Source organism: Hipposideros armiger, unplaced genomic scaffold, assembly GCF_001890085.2.
Source record: "Hipposideros armiger isolate ML-2016 unplaced genomic scaffold, ASM189008v1 scaffold_73, whole genome shotgun sequence".
In the NCBI taxonomy this organism is placed as follows: Eukaryota; Metazoa; Chordata; class Mammalia; order Chiroptera; family Hipposideridae; genus Hipposideros; species Hipposideros armiger.
This window is the reverse complement of record NW_017731423.1, coordinates 146,184-162,742: the sequence shown is the minus strand read 5'-3', so window position 1 is coordinate 162,742 and position 16,559 is coordinate 146,184. Positions and strand designations below refer to the sequence as shown.

The window sequence follows — 16,559 nt, the reverse complement described above, 5'->3', positions numbered from 1 at the left end:
CCGTCCAGAAGCCGGCGACTGATCTGCCTCACCTGGGAAGAGCGCAGTGATGGTGCCAACTTGGGCCAGTGAAGCAACGTCCTCCACAACTAGATCGAAGAACAAAAGGACAGCAACTTGCCTGTTCCCCTTCCCCCAATTCCCCAGCGCTGTTCCCATCCCCCAATTCCCCAATTAAAAAAAAATCTTAAAATAAAAAAGTCTTGTGAGATATATGTATATATTTAATGCATTTATTGAATTTTCTAGATTACGTCTAAAAAAATTAAAATTAGGATTAGTAAACACTGTCATTTTGATTAGACTGTACTTTATCCACACACAAATACACTTATAATAATTATCCCCTGCAATGATGACAACAATAATGAATAGCAGTGTGTGCCACCTGCCAGGGCACTTGTAAGCTTTGTTATAAGTGTCTACGCATTAAGAAAGAGACTATACATGTCACGTTTATGTTGTAAATGACACTTTGCCTCTTGTGAGTGTATTGATAACTGATGAGCAACTCAAAACATTCACTTTTTAGCTAGCTTCTGGGCACATCTGAAAAAAGTAAACCCTTGTAATGTGGAGTCATTTTCCACCTTACATTTAATGTGGTTTATTCTTTCAAAGTACTTTTAGAGCTCAGTAATTTGTTGTGTTAAATTTAGGATAAAATCTAAAATTTACTTTAATGGATTAGACATAATTATATAAGCAGAAAGATATTTACCATTACGTTAGGGTTTTTTTTTTTGTATCCTGAGACTATATTTTTGAAACTAAAATGTAAATTATATGAAGTAAATGCTGTAAACATGCCTTATGAAAAGTAAGAGAAAATGGTAAAAAACAAAAAAGTGAGAACAGTCTGTACTTTTTTCAATCCCCCATAAACCCTTGAAAATTTGATTACAGGAATGGGAAATGTTAAAAGTAAATACCATATTTTCTTTTTTTAGTTTATGTTATTTTTGAAATATTTCTTTTACCTATTTTTCCTCCCATTTCAAAATACCCTAGTGAAATATTTTTGGGGTAAGACTTGGAACTGTTTGGAACCTTGAAGTGCCAGATCAGAATAAAATTATGCTTTTGCTGTGTTTATGGTAGAAGCCCTTGAATTGAATTCTCTAGTGCCTTTAAGCATATCAGTTTGAAATATGATCAATTAATCATAATGGCCTTTAAATATACAGCAACTCACTGAGCCCCGTAACTCTTTGAGATGGGCCATAGCTCTAGTCAGTTCAGTGAAACAGCAATGAGCCTCCATCTGTGCTAACTGTAGATATATTACCAGTAAAACATAGGCTGATTATAGTGTTAATACAGTGGGTGGTAAAGGTTTCTGTTTACAATTTACCTGAAATTTGAGTTACAAGTTAACTGTTTTATTTGACAAAGTTGTTTTTATTTTACCTGAGACTTTCTATGGTATACTTTGTATAGCAAACAGTAATGTTTTCTAGATAACTAACCCCATATGCTGAACCTGGAGAGATCTAATTTTTTACAACAACCTTTGGGCTTTGTAAGGGACATTTTGCTCATACGAGCTGAATGCTGGCTAAGAAATAGAAGTAATAATAATAAAAATTATGAAAAAAATCATTTAAGATTTAAATAGATTTACCAGCAAAGAAAAGGGCAGAAGGTGGATCTTTAGGTCAACATATATAGGTAATATCCTGGAACTCTAGCATCTATTAAATAGTGATGTTTTCATGCTTGAAAATTATAAAATAAAAATTTGTCAGCAGTTGATACTAAATTTTAGTAGACATGAACAGTAATTTTTTAGTAGCCATGAAAGTAATCTGATTACCTGGAAAGGTACTGTACGCTCCTCCATTAACCAATTCTTAGGACATATTTTTATTTTAAAATGTAGTTTATTGAAAAGACTTATGAGCATATTTTGAGGATCAGTCTAAGAATAACATTGAAAGTACTATGATTAAATATGTATTTTTGTGGCATATACAAAATGAAAGGCTATTTTAAAAAAGGTTTTTATTTAATGATAGCATGACTTGTATATTACAATTAATAGACTAAAATTTCACTGTAAGGAATTATTTTAATTAAGATGTTAGGAAAGTCTGAAGCTCTATAAATGATGTCTTTGGTTATAGTATAATGCAACCTATATAATGGTACCTTTATGGTCTTTTTTTATATAAAAATCACAGTTGTGATAATTTCTCAGCATTCTCTGCATCTACAAAGTCAAATAAAAAACAATTTGAAATATTTTCTCATGTTTGTTAAAATACAACAAACTTTCTTGTAAGTAACTGCTTTTTACCAGCTAATTTGCACATATAATCAGAAAGCTTTAGTCTAATATTAGATTTTAGTCTATATTTTTCTTTAAAAAAAAATCCTTTGTTTAAGACAGACCAAACTGCTGAAATGAAATAGCTCAGAGAAAATGAAATTAGCAAGTAACCATTTAACGTTAGATGCTCATGGTTTACTCTAAGGTCTGGATATAGATCAAGTTCATAGAAAATGGCATGAATTTTCCATTAAGGCACAGATGGTAAGTGTGCTTATCAAATACCACAAGGCAGTCCTCATATTTTCATAATAAAATCCTACCAAGCAGTGAAATGAATACATTGCTTTTTTTGGTCTTTAGTAGGAACAAAGCTTACTGCCTGATTTTTATGGCAAAATATTTTTTTATTGCATCATGAGGACATGCATTACTAAATGAAAAAGATGATATAAACCCACCTCTTGTCAGAAGGCTGCTGTTGAAGCGATGGTATCGTCTGTTTGTAATGCAGTCTAGTGCACAGCCAAGATGGAGCTATTCTTCTATTGGTTGGACCACAGTGCAGCTGACAGTTTCCTCTAGGTTCATTTGCATTAAGTCCTGCCACCCTTAAGAGTAAATCATTCAGAAACTTGAGTAGGGCTGTCTGGGATATTAACTGTCATCCCTTTTATTGCCCTATTTTTTGTCCTTTAAGCTAAATTCCTGTGTAGGAATTTGTGAGTTACCAACAAATTGATGTTTCCTTAGTGTTTTAACTATACAATTACAGATCCTTCGTTGAATATTTCAGTGCTAGGGCTAGAAAATAATGTCAAGAGAGGTAGTAACCTAGGAAACAAACAGTCTAGGTTTACCAGCTTTGTATTTCCCCCAGGAAGAGTGCCTAAGATCTCATAAAGGATAGATGCTTTTCTCTCCTTTTCTTTCAATGTTGTGTTTTATATAAATCTTGCCCTCTGGAAGTGATTATTTCCATGTGGTGGCTTGATTTAGAAATTCTGAGGGGAAAAAAAGGTTTTCAGCTCTAGTAATTGAGAGAGGGTTAGTTTTGGTACTACACCACCTACATTAAAAAAAGTCTGAAATTTAAATGGCAAAAGAATCCTCAGTTGGATGTTTAGAGATAGAACGTTTTCATTTATGGTGTGTTATTTAAAGTCGTGGTCTAAGCATAACAGAATCAAGGTTTTTAATTATGGGAGTGGCTATTATAACAATAGCAGGCTGTTTAAATGCTTGTTATGTAGACTTATTTTAATTGTAGATAAATCAGCACATTAGTTTATGGGGCCATAAAAAGATACATGGAAATATCTTCCTCCTCCTCCTCTCTCCCTTCTTTCTTCCTTCCCTCCCTCGCATTCATTCATTCATCTAACATTCATTGAGTGTTTGCTATGCCTGGCTTTGAGTTAAATGCTGGAGACACCTTGGCAAATAAAACTGTATGTGGTTCATGATTGAACATTTGTATGATGCTTATTCTTAATATACTTATCTGTTTTTTATAGTCTTCCCAGTTAGTTATTTGTATAGAAAAAACTATTTTACTACAGTTAAGCAACAAAACATTAAATATGCATTTATGAATTTCTGTTCCCTGACAAAATAGCCAGCTTCAGATGGAATGTGTTGAAGGCTAGTTAATTACTCATATACAAGGTATTACACAGGGTTTTGAATCTAAATTCTGCCATTTACTACTCTATTTTCTTTTTTTTTTTTAGAAATTTTATTGGGGAACAGTGTGTTTTTCCAGGACCCATCAGCTTCAAGTCAAGTAGTTGTTTCAGTCTAGTTGTGGAGGGTTCAACTCGGTGGCCCATGTGGGAATCAAACCGGCAACCTTGGTGTTATGAGCCTGAGCTCTAACCACCTGAGCTAACCGGCTACCCCTGTTGTTTAAAATTGAACAGTATGTGTCTGTCCAGGTTTCTCAGCACCATTTATTGAATAGACTCTCTTTACCCCACTGCAAATTCTTACTTCCCTTGTCGTGATTGCCAAGGGAATACAAAAGACAGTTTTGGGAATATAATCAATAATGTTGTAAAGATTTTCTAGGGTATCAGATGGACACTTGTCTTATTGGAGAGACCACTTCATGGACGGTGTAGGTGCCTGACCACTGCAGTGTAAACCTGAAGCTGAAGCTGAATAATAATGCATGTCAACTATAATTTTATACACACACACACACACACACACATATACATATATGCGTGTGTGTCTGTATATATATGTATATAGTCACAGGACGAGTACAGCATAAGGAATAGAGTCAGTGGAACTGTAACAGCTTTATACGATGTCAGAAGGGTAGTAGATTGGGGGAGGTGGGTTATCACTTTTGAGGGGTATAAATGTCTATTCATTATTCTGTACACCTGAAACTAAAAAAAAAAAAAAAAGGGACAGTAATATTTCCTAAATAGGATTTTTGGACAAGACATGGAAACAACAAAAGAGTCCTTGCCATAAGAAAAGATGAAATACTGCCATTTGCAACAACATGGATAGATCTTGAGATTATTATGCTAAGCAAAATAAGTCAGACAGAAAAAGTCAAGAACCATATGGTTTCACTGATATGTGGTATGTAAAACTGAAAACAACAAATGAAGAAACAAAAACTCATAGACACAGACAATAGTTTACTGGTTACCAGAGGGTAAGCGGGGAGGAGGGTGGTAGATGAGGGTAAAAGGGATCAAATACATGGTGATGGAAGAAGAACTGACTCGGGGTGGTGAATGCACAATGTGATATATAGATGATGTATTATAGAAATGTACACCTGAAACCTATGTAACTTGACTAACAATTGACCCCAATAAACTTTAATTAAAAAAAAAAATCTTTTAGCATGGCTCTTGGTAAATAGTGTTTGATGAAAGTTAGTTGTCATTGTTATGAGGGTTGTGAACATCTTGAAAAATGAACCATGTAGGTAGGTAGTACTTAATAATTGAAAAAGTAAGTATGAAAGCATACCTGTAAAGCATTCTTAATATTGTTATGTTGGGAAACAAACAAGTAGACTTTAATGTGTCAGGTAAGTTATCAGAATTGTAACAAAGTTATTTTTAGAGGAAATTGCACATGAAATCTTATTTTAGTCTCAAAAAAGCATATTCAATAAAGCCTTTTCACTAACTAATCTCAAAGGAGTATTATGTTGCCATCTAGAAGCTGTTCTTTTGGAACTCTGACAATTGTTACATTTGACTTGCGGTTGGTCTAATGCATTCTTTTGCTTAAATTATTATTACCAAGCTGGGGCCAGACATTGGCTCTCCCCCCTTTTATTTACCTCTACTTTCGTGTATCAGCCTCATGGGAACTTTATAATATATGATCTGATGCCTTGCTAATAGAATGTGTACTTCTGAAATTTTTCCTAGTATTTATGATGGAATTTTTTACCTGTTCTTGTCTGTGATTAATAGAATACATCTGTGATGCAAGGTAACATTAGGATTTCTGCCTAGAAAGATGCAATAAAAAGATAAATGTTCTGAAACATTATCTTCCGTGAAGATTGCTCCTTATTTCATGCTATCATTCATGTTTGTGCAGTGGCAGTGCCTATAGTTTTTATTCCTAATTTATCTCTAAAGTTTATTTTAAAATAGTTATCGTATCATTCTTTTTTATTTCTGTTAATGCCTGTTTGTTTGAATTTGATAAGCAGAAATTGATGGTAATAAGTGATAAATTGAACCTTTTATTCCCCAGAAATAATCCGCTTCTCATGGCTTTAAGTTTGTTAGTAAAGCTCTGTGGACCAGATTGAGATTTGTATTGTCTTGTTTAAAAAGCCTTGCTTCTAATTATGGGGGGAAATAATCAGAATTAAAGAAAGAGTGAGATAAAGGTATTTATAAAAGAAATGTATTTTAATGCTTTTGAATTATTTATACTCTGTTCCCATCCTTAGTGAGATAATGGATACTTACTGCACACTCAAAGATTTTGAATTTTTCACCAAAATTTTACAGGATAGAATTCACTAGATAGAAAAGCCCAAACAAGAAAATTTTTTACCAGAGGTAAAATCATCTTAGTCATAAATCACATCTAATATGAAAATGTTATAATTGTTTTTCGAACTTCATTTTCAGATCATAGCAATGGATCATTTAACTTGAAAGCTCTAACAGGAAGCTCTGGATATAAATTTGGCGTGCTTGCTAAGATTGTGAATTACATGAAGGTAAGTACTTTTCTCAGATAACAAAATCCTATTTAATTTTTTGTCAGAAGAAGGGGATTGGGATTTTCAGAGGTAAGCATTTTTTTTTCTAAAATTGCAGAAAAGGAGTTTATTAGAAGTAGAAATGCATTTCAAAGAAGCAGAAGTGGGCCCGAGCAGTAGAGAACGACTTAAGGGCCATTATTAGAAAAGAAGGTACACTCCACAAAGAGTTTGGAGTGAGCCGAGCAAAGGAAGCTCAAAAGACCCAGAAGTAAATTTTATAGAATTGTATATTTCAATGTATGTAGTTTATTGTATGCCTTTTATACCTCAGTAAAACTATAAAAATATTTAATGCTTTAAGCCTTTTATATCAAATGAACATTGCAGTGAGTCACCTAGGTATATTTAATTTCCATGAATTCAAGGACACAATTTTGAGCCCACCATATAACTTAAAATTGTGCTCAGGCAGTAGATTCAGTCACTTCTTAATTAGTCAACACCTGCTTGCCAAAGGAGTAGGAAAATATAAATGATTAATGGGATATTACTTCCACCGATGTGAGAAGTAAAAGCCATACAGTTCAGGCAGATGGTGGTGATCGCTTTTCTACATCTCAGTAATTAGAGAATTACTGAGGGTCTTAGAAAAACATTGACTCACAAAAGAATTAGAATTTAATGTTTGATGGAAGATTTGGTATTTTAGAAGTAAGTTTTGAAGTTTTAATGATATGACCTTTTGGCTTTAATAAAGACTTTGAATTCTAACTTTATTTATTAAAGTAAAATTTCATTTATAGCTAAGATGGCTGATTGATTTCAAATTTACTCTTTTTCTGCAAATTCTTATTTCCATTTAGTTAATAATTGTATCTCTTGAAAAGAGTCAAAGTACTGTATTTTTAATTATTTCAAATTTCCGCCATATTGCTTAAAATATAAACCAATATTTTATGCTAAGACTTTTCTTTTGTAACTTAAGAAACTTAGTGTCTGGCTATGTCTGAATTCTGTGATTTCTATTTGATTTCTAGTAGAAATCTGTGGTTTATAATTTCCTAATATCAAATAATATACTTTGACACTATGTATTCACCATTCATTCATTCCATCCATCCATTCCCCTACATGGAAAATAATTCTTAAACCAACTATATGCTATTTGTAGCACTAATGGTGGTACAAATACCCAGAAAATGTATGCCCTCTTGGCTTTCAGTCTGTGGAGGGAGACTGACATTTAAATGTCGTGTTTTTGCTACTCTGCTAATAGAGTCTTCACTTATCTAGATGATCCTTACTTATAACTTTATCTAGGACATTGTTCTTCAAATTCTTACTCATGTTCCCTGAAACAGTTTTGAAAAATTTTGTATTCTTTGCACATATTTAAATTGACAAGTACAATTTTTTAGCAAACATTTATGTAGTGACAAGATAGGATTTCTGGTATATTGTAATATTTCAGTAAAATATATCATTTTTAAATTTATCTAAGGAATCTAAATGTTATTATCAATTTAAAAATATGAAAACAAACTTCAGTGGATGAAAATTTTTATTTTCCCTTTTTTTTTTTTAAAGATTTTATTGGGGAATTGGGGGAGGGGAACAGCATTGGGGAATCAGGGAGGGAGAACAGACAAGTTGCAGTCCTTCTTCAGTCTAGTTGTGGAGGATGTTGCTTCACTAGCCCATGTTGGTATTATCATTGTGCTCTTCCCGGGTGAGGCAGATCGGTCGCCGGTCATTGGATGGCCGCTCACAGTGACTCTTGACAGCTCACGCTGGCTGCCAGCTGCTCATGGTAGCTTATGGGAGCCCACTGCAGCCTATGCCGTCGCTAGCGACCCTCAGCAGCCCAGCTTCAGGTCGATCTGTTGTTCACCATCTTAACAGTAGAGGGCGCAGCATCACTTGCCCTAATGTGGGATCTGAACCGGGGTCCTGCTGCTCAGAGCTGGTGTCCCAAGCCAGCTCCCAACCAACGCGTCACTTGGCCAGCCCTGATTTTTCCTTTGAACTTTGTTCATTCTGTTATTACCGCTGTATTGTATGATAATGTTATGCATTTTTATGCTTGAAAATCTTTTATTGATCACCTATCAAACTTATTTGCCACAATAATATGTATATAAATTAAAATTAGAAATGTTTTTCCTGTGACTGTGTGGCTCTAAGTATTAAAAATATCTTCTAGTTTGACTTACCTTTACAATTATTAGCAAACAGTTGATTAGAATAACTTACATATATGAAAATTTTGATTAAAATTCACTTTGAATGTAATCATCATTCAATAGACATCCATTTTTTAATGAAATGAATGGAGCTGTCTCCTTTCTTCCTCCAGCGGTTCTTATGTCTGGAGATAGATATCAATTATTGATAGAATGAAATAAGATTTGGCAACAATTTCTGGTCTTATTTTTAGATTTTGTAGGTTTAAGTGCTGAGAAATAAATGGTCATGTAAGTTAGTTCATTTTAATGGAAGTTTTGTGATAGCAAAACCTTCCAAGTTATATGCCAAAAATCACTTAGTGATTTATTATCATGCATCCATTAGTTGACAATTCTATCTAGTAGGCCCTCCTTCAGTTTTGTTGAAAGCAGAAGACTGCAAACCACTTAACTTGCCAGAGGATTTGTTACCTCATCCTTAATCATTTACTTTTTTTTAAATTTTTTTTATAAAGATTTTTTTTTATTGGGGAATTGGGATGGGAACAGTGCTGGGGAATTGGGGGATGGGGAACAGACAAGTTGCTGTCCTTTTGTTCTTCAGTCTAGTTGTGGAGGACGTTGCTTCACTGGCCCAAGTTGGCATCATCATTGTGCTCTTCCCAGGTGAGGCAAATCAGTCGCCGGCTTCTGGACGGCCGCTCACTGCAGCTGCTGGCCGCTCACGCTGGCTGCTGGCTACACACGGTAGCCCATGGCAACCCACTGCCACAGGGGCTGCAGCCTACGCCGTCGCCGGCGACTCACGGCAGCCCAGCTCCAGGTTGAGCTGTTGTTCAGCATCTTAGCTGTGGAGGGCAGTGTCACTGGCCCTCATATGTGGGATCCGAACCGGGGCCCTCTGGAGTCCCAAGCCAGTTCTTAACCATCACACCACTCGGCCGGCCCATCATTTACTTTTTAAGACGGAAGTATATTAAAAAGGTTCTACCCAGACTTAGCAAATGTCTAATTATGTCAGTTCCCCCTCCCCCCTGTAGGCACCTTCTTTAATCTGATACACTCAGAAGTGGTTGAGAAAACAAAAATAACTAATTTCAGTACACCTTTGCCAGTGTAATTTTTTCATAAAATGCTTGGGTATAAATATTTTTTTGTCAAAACCTTTAGGTTGAAGGTTTAGCTTATTGGACTTACAGCAAGTATCTCTTAGTTAGCAAAGCTAGTCTCCATTGTTAAACCAACCAGCTATATTAAACTTGTTTGTTATCATAAGATATCTTTTATTTTTAAGTTCAAATAAATAAGTTAATATATATTTTAAGTAACATAAAAACCATTGAGAAATAAATTATAGGATACATACTAAAAGATACTACTAAGGTAATTGAGATGAAAATTATATGGATCAAATAGAATTAATTTACCATTTTTATAATAATCTTAAAAACAAACATGCTGTTTACCATGTTATGTTGCATCATTATAAATTACATAATAAAATATTTATGAAATGAGAGATATAATAAAAGGTGTGTTACTCCTTTTCTAAATGTGTGTGCTTGCATCTTCTGATCTTTGATATTCAGCTTTTCGCTATAAATAAAAGGGAATGATTCAGAAATAACTCCATTAATAACTTTATCTGGGGTAATTAGTGAAGAAAAAGGATACCTACTGTTAAAAATGAATTGGTCTTACAGCTAGCTATGATTTTTAAAAATACAAGGTAGAAATATTAAACTGTTTAAAAGATGTAATGAGAATTGACTAATTCGAATAAAAATTTCATGATATGATTTGACAAAATAGGTTTTAACTACCACATTGAATAATTCACACTTAATCTAAAATAGTTCGTATACAGTTTTTGTGGGTTTTATGAAGCATAATTTGAACAATTTGGTACTCCTGGAAAGTATTTCTGTTATGTTTAAAAGAATCAGTCTCCTTAATTGATATTGCTTCAGCTCTTTATATGTGCTTTTTCTCAAGCTAATAAATATTCAAGGAATGAGTTTTGAGAATTGCTGAAGAGAAATACTTAAATACTTGAAAAATTCTAGTTTTATCATTAGATATTTCTTACCAGTGTTCCCTTTACTTTGATCTTAACTAGACACTTCCCAAAGAGCCATGCATTCTTGGACAGTACACCATGGAGGTGGGGTGTATGGGGATAGAAAAGACAGTGTTCTTTAAAAAAAACTGCTCTCAATTGCCCACAAACCATATGTATCAGAATTTAGAATGCTCTGTTGGGGGCCAAAATATCCTGTTTTTAACTTTTAGAGAGAGATATAAGACTGGAAAAGATAGAAGCCCTATAGTGGATGGTTAATGACACCTCAGTTATCATTTATGAAGGCTTACCCCAAACAATATTTTTTTGACTTGTCCTTTTCTTGGGTCGCTGGAGTTTATTACACCTCCAAGCAATGCATTATAAATTTTGGGTGGAGGTTAGAGTTTTACCTTTTTTTTAAAGAGAGGAAGGCCTGTTTTGAAAGAGAAGGAGTACATATGGAAGGTGATCTGTAAACTGATTGTTGGAAAGTCTTCACCTGTCACTTGTTTACTCTTTTTGAAGATCTGATAAAACCAAGAACTTAGCAAAAAAATGCAACAACAAAAATGTTCCTCAGAGTTTATTCATTTACTTATAGAACTCTTTAATTGTCAGTGAGATTTATTTAGAAATTATGTGGAGGAAGTTCAAGAGCCACTATCAGGAAACTGAGAGACTTACAGTGAGATTTACAGCAAGAAGTACTAAACAGGAAAAAAAAAGCAGATACAAGAACTTCAAAATTATAATACTGAGAACATTTGGCACAGAAACAGACGGCCCAACACATCGCACTAGCTCCCAAGATGATTATCGTTATTCCACAGCCCAGTAGTTTCCATTATGACAGTAACTGAGACATCAAAAAAGGTGAAATGATATTCAGTGGACCTGTTTAAGAAGATAGAATTTCATTATTTTAAAAGGATTTTTATGGAAACTGTTAATGTAAAACAAATTTTATTGCTTAAAAGAGTAAGTCTAAAAAAAAAAAGCACTCCAAATTATCTTGAAAGTTCCCTTGTGAAGGACACTGCTTTCTCCATGAGACATTAATTAGTTCTCAGATGAGAAATCACTGGTGCACTTTGTTTTTGATAGAATATTTTTCTCTTGGTCTCACTGTTATTTCTTTGTGTAGATGTATCTGTTTCATAAAACATCGTGTTGAAAAATTTGGTTTGTTTGGTTTAGTCTGCCTCAGTGGTTCTGAGTGTAATTCTCCAACCAGGCATTGGCCTCACCTGGAGAACTTGTTAGAAGTGCAAATTCTTGGGACCCTCCCTAGATCTGAAACTCTGAGAGTTCAGCACAACTGTCTGTGTTTTAAAGAACCCTGCAGGTGATTCTGATGCACGCTAAAATTTGGGAACCACTGACCCAATTCCTGTCAATTCTGAGAATTATATTTGAATTTATAAACTCTGAAGTCCAGAGAAATTAAATGACAGGCTCATAGGCACAGCTCTGGTTGATAGTAGGGCTGGGTCAAGAACCGAGATTTATTTAAAATTTTAAATGAAGTATTTAAATTATACACCAGTATCTCATAAGTACAGGTATAAAATACCTTGCAAAACATTGTTACACCTATAGCTCATGTATGTTACCTAATCAGTAAGTTGTGGCTATAATAAGTCAATAATAGTATTCTTTCGAATAGAGAATGATATTTTTCTGTTTTTATGCATTTTGCCTAGTTTATTAGCCTACTCTTTGTGTGGGTGGGTGTGGTTCTTCCTCCCCAGAAAGGATATCAACTCTAATGAAAGTCAGTAGTGTAGGTAAATTTCAGTTTTTTCTTTATTTTTTTTAACCTTATCCAAGTAGGCAATTTACTTGTTTTTAAATGAGTAGAAGAATCAGAGAAAGGATCCTGCACCCAAGAGTACATTTGTGTTGAAAAGGAAGAAAAATACTGTTCAGTTTTGTTTTTTAGTTCTTTCTGGTGGTTTTCAGTAATGCTTGAGAATTGCTGATATCCTTCCTCAATCCTGAACAGCACTATAAGATTTTCTTTTGCCACATGATTTGTCCAAAAATTTTGTTTTCCTTTGAAATCCAGAGGTTTTGTCACTTAAAGGCAAAGCATTTTTTTTCTAGAGCCTTATAGAAACTTGTTCAACCACTTCACATGATTAAAAAAAAAAGTGTCTGCTAAGGAAGCTAGCTTTATAGCCATTCTTCATCCTCAAAGTAATCAGTAAAGTATGGCCTACTATTTTCTTCTGTAATTCACCTTTTAGTTTAAATGTCCTATTGAGAACTCTTCTGCCAAACCACTAGATTTCTGTCTATAGCAGGAGCTTTATGTGCTCAAGTGACCTGGCCTTTGTTTAATAAAGCAGATCACTTTTGTAGCATCATTCAAGACATTTTTCATTTCATTTCTAAGGGTTTTTGATACTGGTACCTTCTGAAGAAAGCCGTGTCTTGTCAGAATATACTTTTTTCTTCCTCCTCCTCCCTTCATTTTTTTTTTTTTTTAACAAAAGAGGGTAAACCTTGTACTGAGCCAGCCATTCATGGGGCACCTCAGTGAAGATACCAGTGCAGTTTCTCCAAGACCTTTGTTTCCAGATATGAAGACACCATATTAAATATGTCCTGCTCTTTGCTTTTTTGTGGCAGTTCTTTACAACAGAAAAGTTTTTCTTGAAATTCACCATCATTTAAAAATTTTACAAATGTTACTACTGCATGGCTTATATTGGTGAAATCTGTTGATTTGTCAACCTGGATAGACAAATTGTGTTTCTCAGTTTATTAAACAGACCTTTTCACTATCTTGTGACTTGCCTTCAGTTTGTCAACTTATCATACTGTTTGATGCTTTTCACTTTCTCATTTACTGTGCATTTTCCTCACTATCATTTGACATGTGGACATTATTATGTTCCTGCCAACTGTGTGGTTTCCACCCCCTCACCCCCACCCCACCTATGTCCTACTCCCCCTTTTCTGGGTAATAAGTTCTTGTGATAACTTGCTTCCTGAGCCTTTCACTGAACATGACTTTTAAAAAATAAATACAAAAACTTTACTCTGTTTGATTTGAGATTGCAGTAGCTGTTTAAAATAGTAAGTACCTTGTCTTGTCCAATGTCTGTGATTTATATGTGTCTTCTCAATTTTGCTGGAGCCATTATATGTTGTTTACCACAAATGGAATAGGACTCCTTAGATTACCAGCCCATGTAAAACGCATTGATTAGTAGCTTTGTTGTAGTGGTAGGCTTTTTTCTTTTTTTTTTAATCTCTTGTTGCACTGGTACGGTGAAATGGCCCAGAAGATTATAGTTATTTTATTACTAAACTTATTAGAATTGTTCATGGGCCTAGGCTTAGAATCCTCTTCTATCACAAATCTCATCTTCAAATCACACTAGATTGTCAGACATGATTATGAAACAAATGCTAATAAAACCATAGAGAATAATAACTAAATGAGAACATTGCCAAAAATATGAACATTTAACAATATATTTTGGCTGGTGGTTTCAACCTTTTAATATTTTGAATATATCGTTCCAGTTTCTGCTGGTCTTTAGAGTTTGTGCTGAGAAATTTGATGATAACTTGATGGGGTTTCCTTGTAGGTTACTGTCTTTTCCCTCTCTGCCTTGAGAATTTTTTTTAAGATTTTTTTATCGGGGAATTGAGGTAGGGAACAGACAAGTTACTGTCCTTTGGTTCTTCAGTCTAGTTGTGGAAGACGTCGCTTCACTGGCCCATGTTGGTATTGTGATCATTGTGCTCTTCCTGGCTGAGGCACTTGGTCACTGGCCATTGGATGGCTGCTTACAGCGGCTCATGGCTGCTCTTGCTGGCTGCCGGCCGCTCACAGTAGCTCACGGCAGCCCACTGCAGCCCCAGTGCAGCCTATGCCGTCGCCAGCGACTCACGGCAGCCCAGCTCCAGGCTGAGATGTTGTTCACCATCTTAGCTGTAGAGGGTGCAGCGTCACTGGCCCATGTGGAAACCAAACCGGCGGCCCTGCTGCTCAGAGCTGACATCCCAAGCCAACTCTTAACCAACTGAGCCACTTGGCCAGCCCGAGAATTTTTTTTTTCCCCGAGAATTTTTTTGTCATTAACTTTTGACAGTTTTAATGTAATGTGCTTTGGAGAAAGTCTTTTTGTGTTGAGATAATTAGGTGTTCTGTGAGCTTCTTGTATGTCTAGCTCCTTCCCCAGGCTTGGGAACTTCTCATTCCATTATGTATTTCTTTGAATAGGTTCTTTGTTCCCTTCTTTCTCTCTCCTTCTGAGATACCCATTATCCTTATTCTGTCCTTTCTAATGGAGTCAGATAGTTCTTAGAGGATACTTTCATTTTTTAAAGATATTAGTTCTCTCTCGCATCTGAATAATTTCTGGGTTTCTATCTTTGAGCTCACTAATTCTCTTGTATTTGGTCTGCTCTATTTCCAGTGCTTTTAATGTACTCTTTATCTCATTTATTGAATTCTTCAGCTCCAGAATTTCTGTTTGGTTCTTTTTTATAATTTCGGTCTCTTTGGCAAAATATTCCTTCTGTTCATTAATTTTATCCCTAAGCTCACTGAACTGCCTTTCTGAGTTTTCTTGTATCTCGTTGAGTTTCTTTATGACTGCTATTTTGAATTTTCTATCATTTAGATCACAGACTCCATGACTTTGAATTTGGTTTCTGGTGGATAGTCATTTTCTTTCTGTGTTACCGTGTTACTGTGGTTGTTCATGTTCCTGGATGGGTTGTTCTCTGCCTGCATATTTAAAGTTATCAGCACTTATTATTGGGGTACCGTTTTGATTTTAACAATTCAGTAGGTTGAGGATTACAGGGTTTTCTTTTGTTTTCCAGTGGACAGTACTATCGCACAAGTTTTTGTTTCTCTAACCTGTTCTACTTGCACTTCTGGGGTCATGGTGGTGGGGCATCTCTGTGGCGTGGGAGTTGCCACCTGGATGACTGGGATGGTGGATACTCCCACTGTGCATGGGTTGCCTGAGTCTGTCAGCACCGCCACTGTGTGTGTGTGGGAGAGGACGGGGGGGGGGGGAGGGATGTGGCAGGTTGGGGAGCCAGGTTTGCGAGCCTGCCCCTCTGCTACCTGATTCCCTGTGGCTGCTGGCACTGGTGTACTGCGGCTAGGAGGCCTGCTGCTGCTACCAGGCTCTCTAGGGATGTGAGCATTACTGCAGTCGGAGGAAGGAGCTGGATTCTCAGGTGCCCATGCTGCTACTTGTCCCTCTTTCCCTCTGCCAGGCTGTGGTATGGGGGCTGTATCCCGACTCCTCCACCCCTACTGTGTTTTCTGGCACCATCGGCTCAGCCAAGGCAGGGGACAGTGGCTTCAGGCACCAATCCTGTCCTTCTTCCTTTACTGCCTCCCCTGTGTTTTTCAGTACTCCCACCTTAGATATACCAATATGGGGATCTCGCAGGCATCCTAGTGTGTTGAGCACAGGAACCTTTGTTGGGTTATAGATGTTTGACTAGTTGTAGATATAAGGGGAGAAACTAAGAGTTCATCCCACTCTACCATGACAGTGACTTCACTCTGGGAAAGTTTGTAATGTGAAGAAAACTAAGGAAAATATATTAAATTTGATAATCAGTAATAGTGGAGAATATGGAGCAATAATTTTTTTTAAAAGATTTTTTATTTTAATTGGGGAATTGGGGGAAGGGGAACAGACAACTTGTTGTTGTCCTTTAGTTCTTCAGTCTAGTTGTGGAGGACGTTGCTTTACTGGCCCAAGTTGGCACCATCATTGCGCTCTTCCTGGGCGAGGCAGATCAGTCGCCGGCTTCTGGACGGCTGCTCACTGCGGCTGCTGG

At 35.8% G+C, this 16,559-nt stretch overlaps 2 protein-coding genes across 4 annotated transcripts in view; one reads left to right on the top strand and one right to left on the bottom strand.

Moving 5' to 3' along the window:
* The window catches only part of SMIM18 (small integral membrane protein 18), a 7,137-nt gene extending 4,243 nt beyond the window's left edge, over positions 1-2,894 (bottom strand). For 2 of the 3 annotated variants that reach the window (XM_019642849.1, XM_019642848.1), the window contains exons 1-2: positions 2,734-2,894; positions 2,152-2,212 (exon numbers count right to left, since the gene is read on the bottom strand). The gene's annotated coding sequence lies outside the window, so the exon portion shown is untranslated. The remainder of the gene's footprint in view (positions 1-2,151; positions 2,213-2,733) is intronic. The other variant, XM_019642847.1, reaches the window with a different exon arrangement.
* GTF2E2 (general transcription factor IIE subunit 2) overlaps positions 1-16,559 on the top strand; it is a 71,366-nt gene that overhangs the window by 18,046 nt on the left and 36,761 nt on the right. Inside the window, exon 3 of the mRNA XM_019642846.1 lies at positions 6,403-6,494. Coding sequence (XP_019498391.1) covers positions 6,403-6,494 — 92 coding nt within the window. The remainder of the gene's footprint in view (positions 1-6,402; positions 6,495-16,559) is intronic.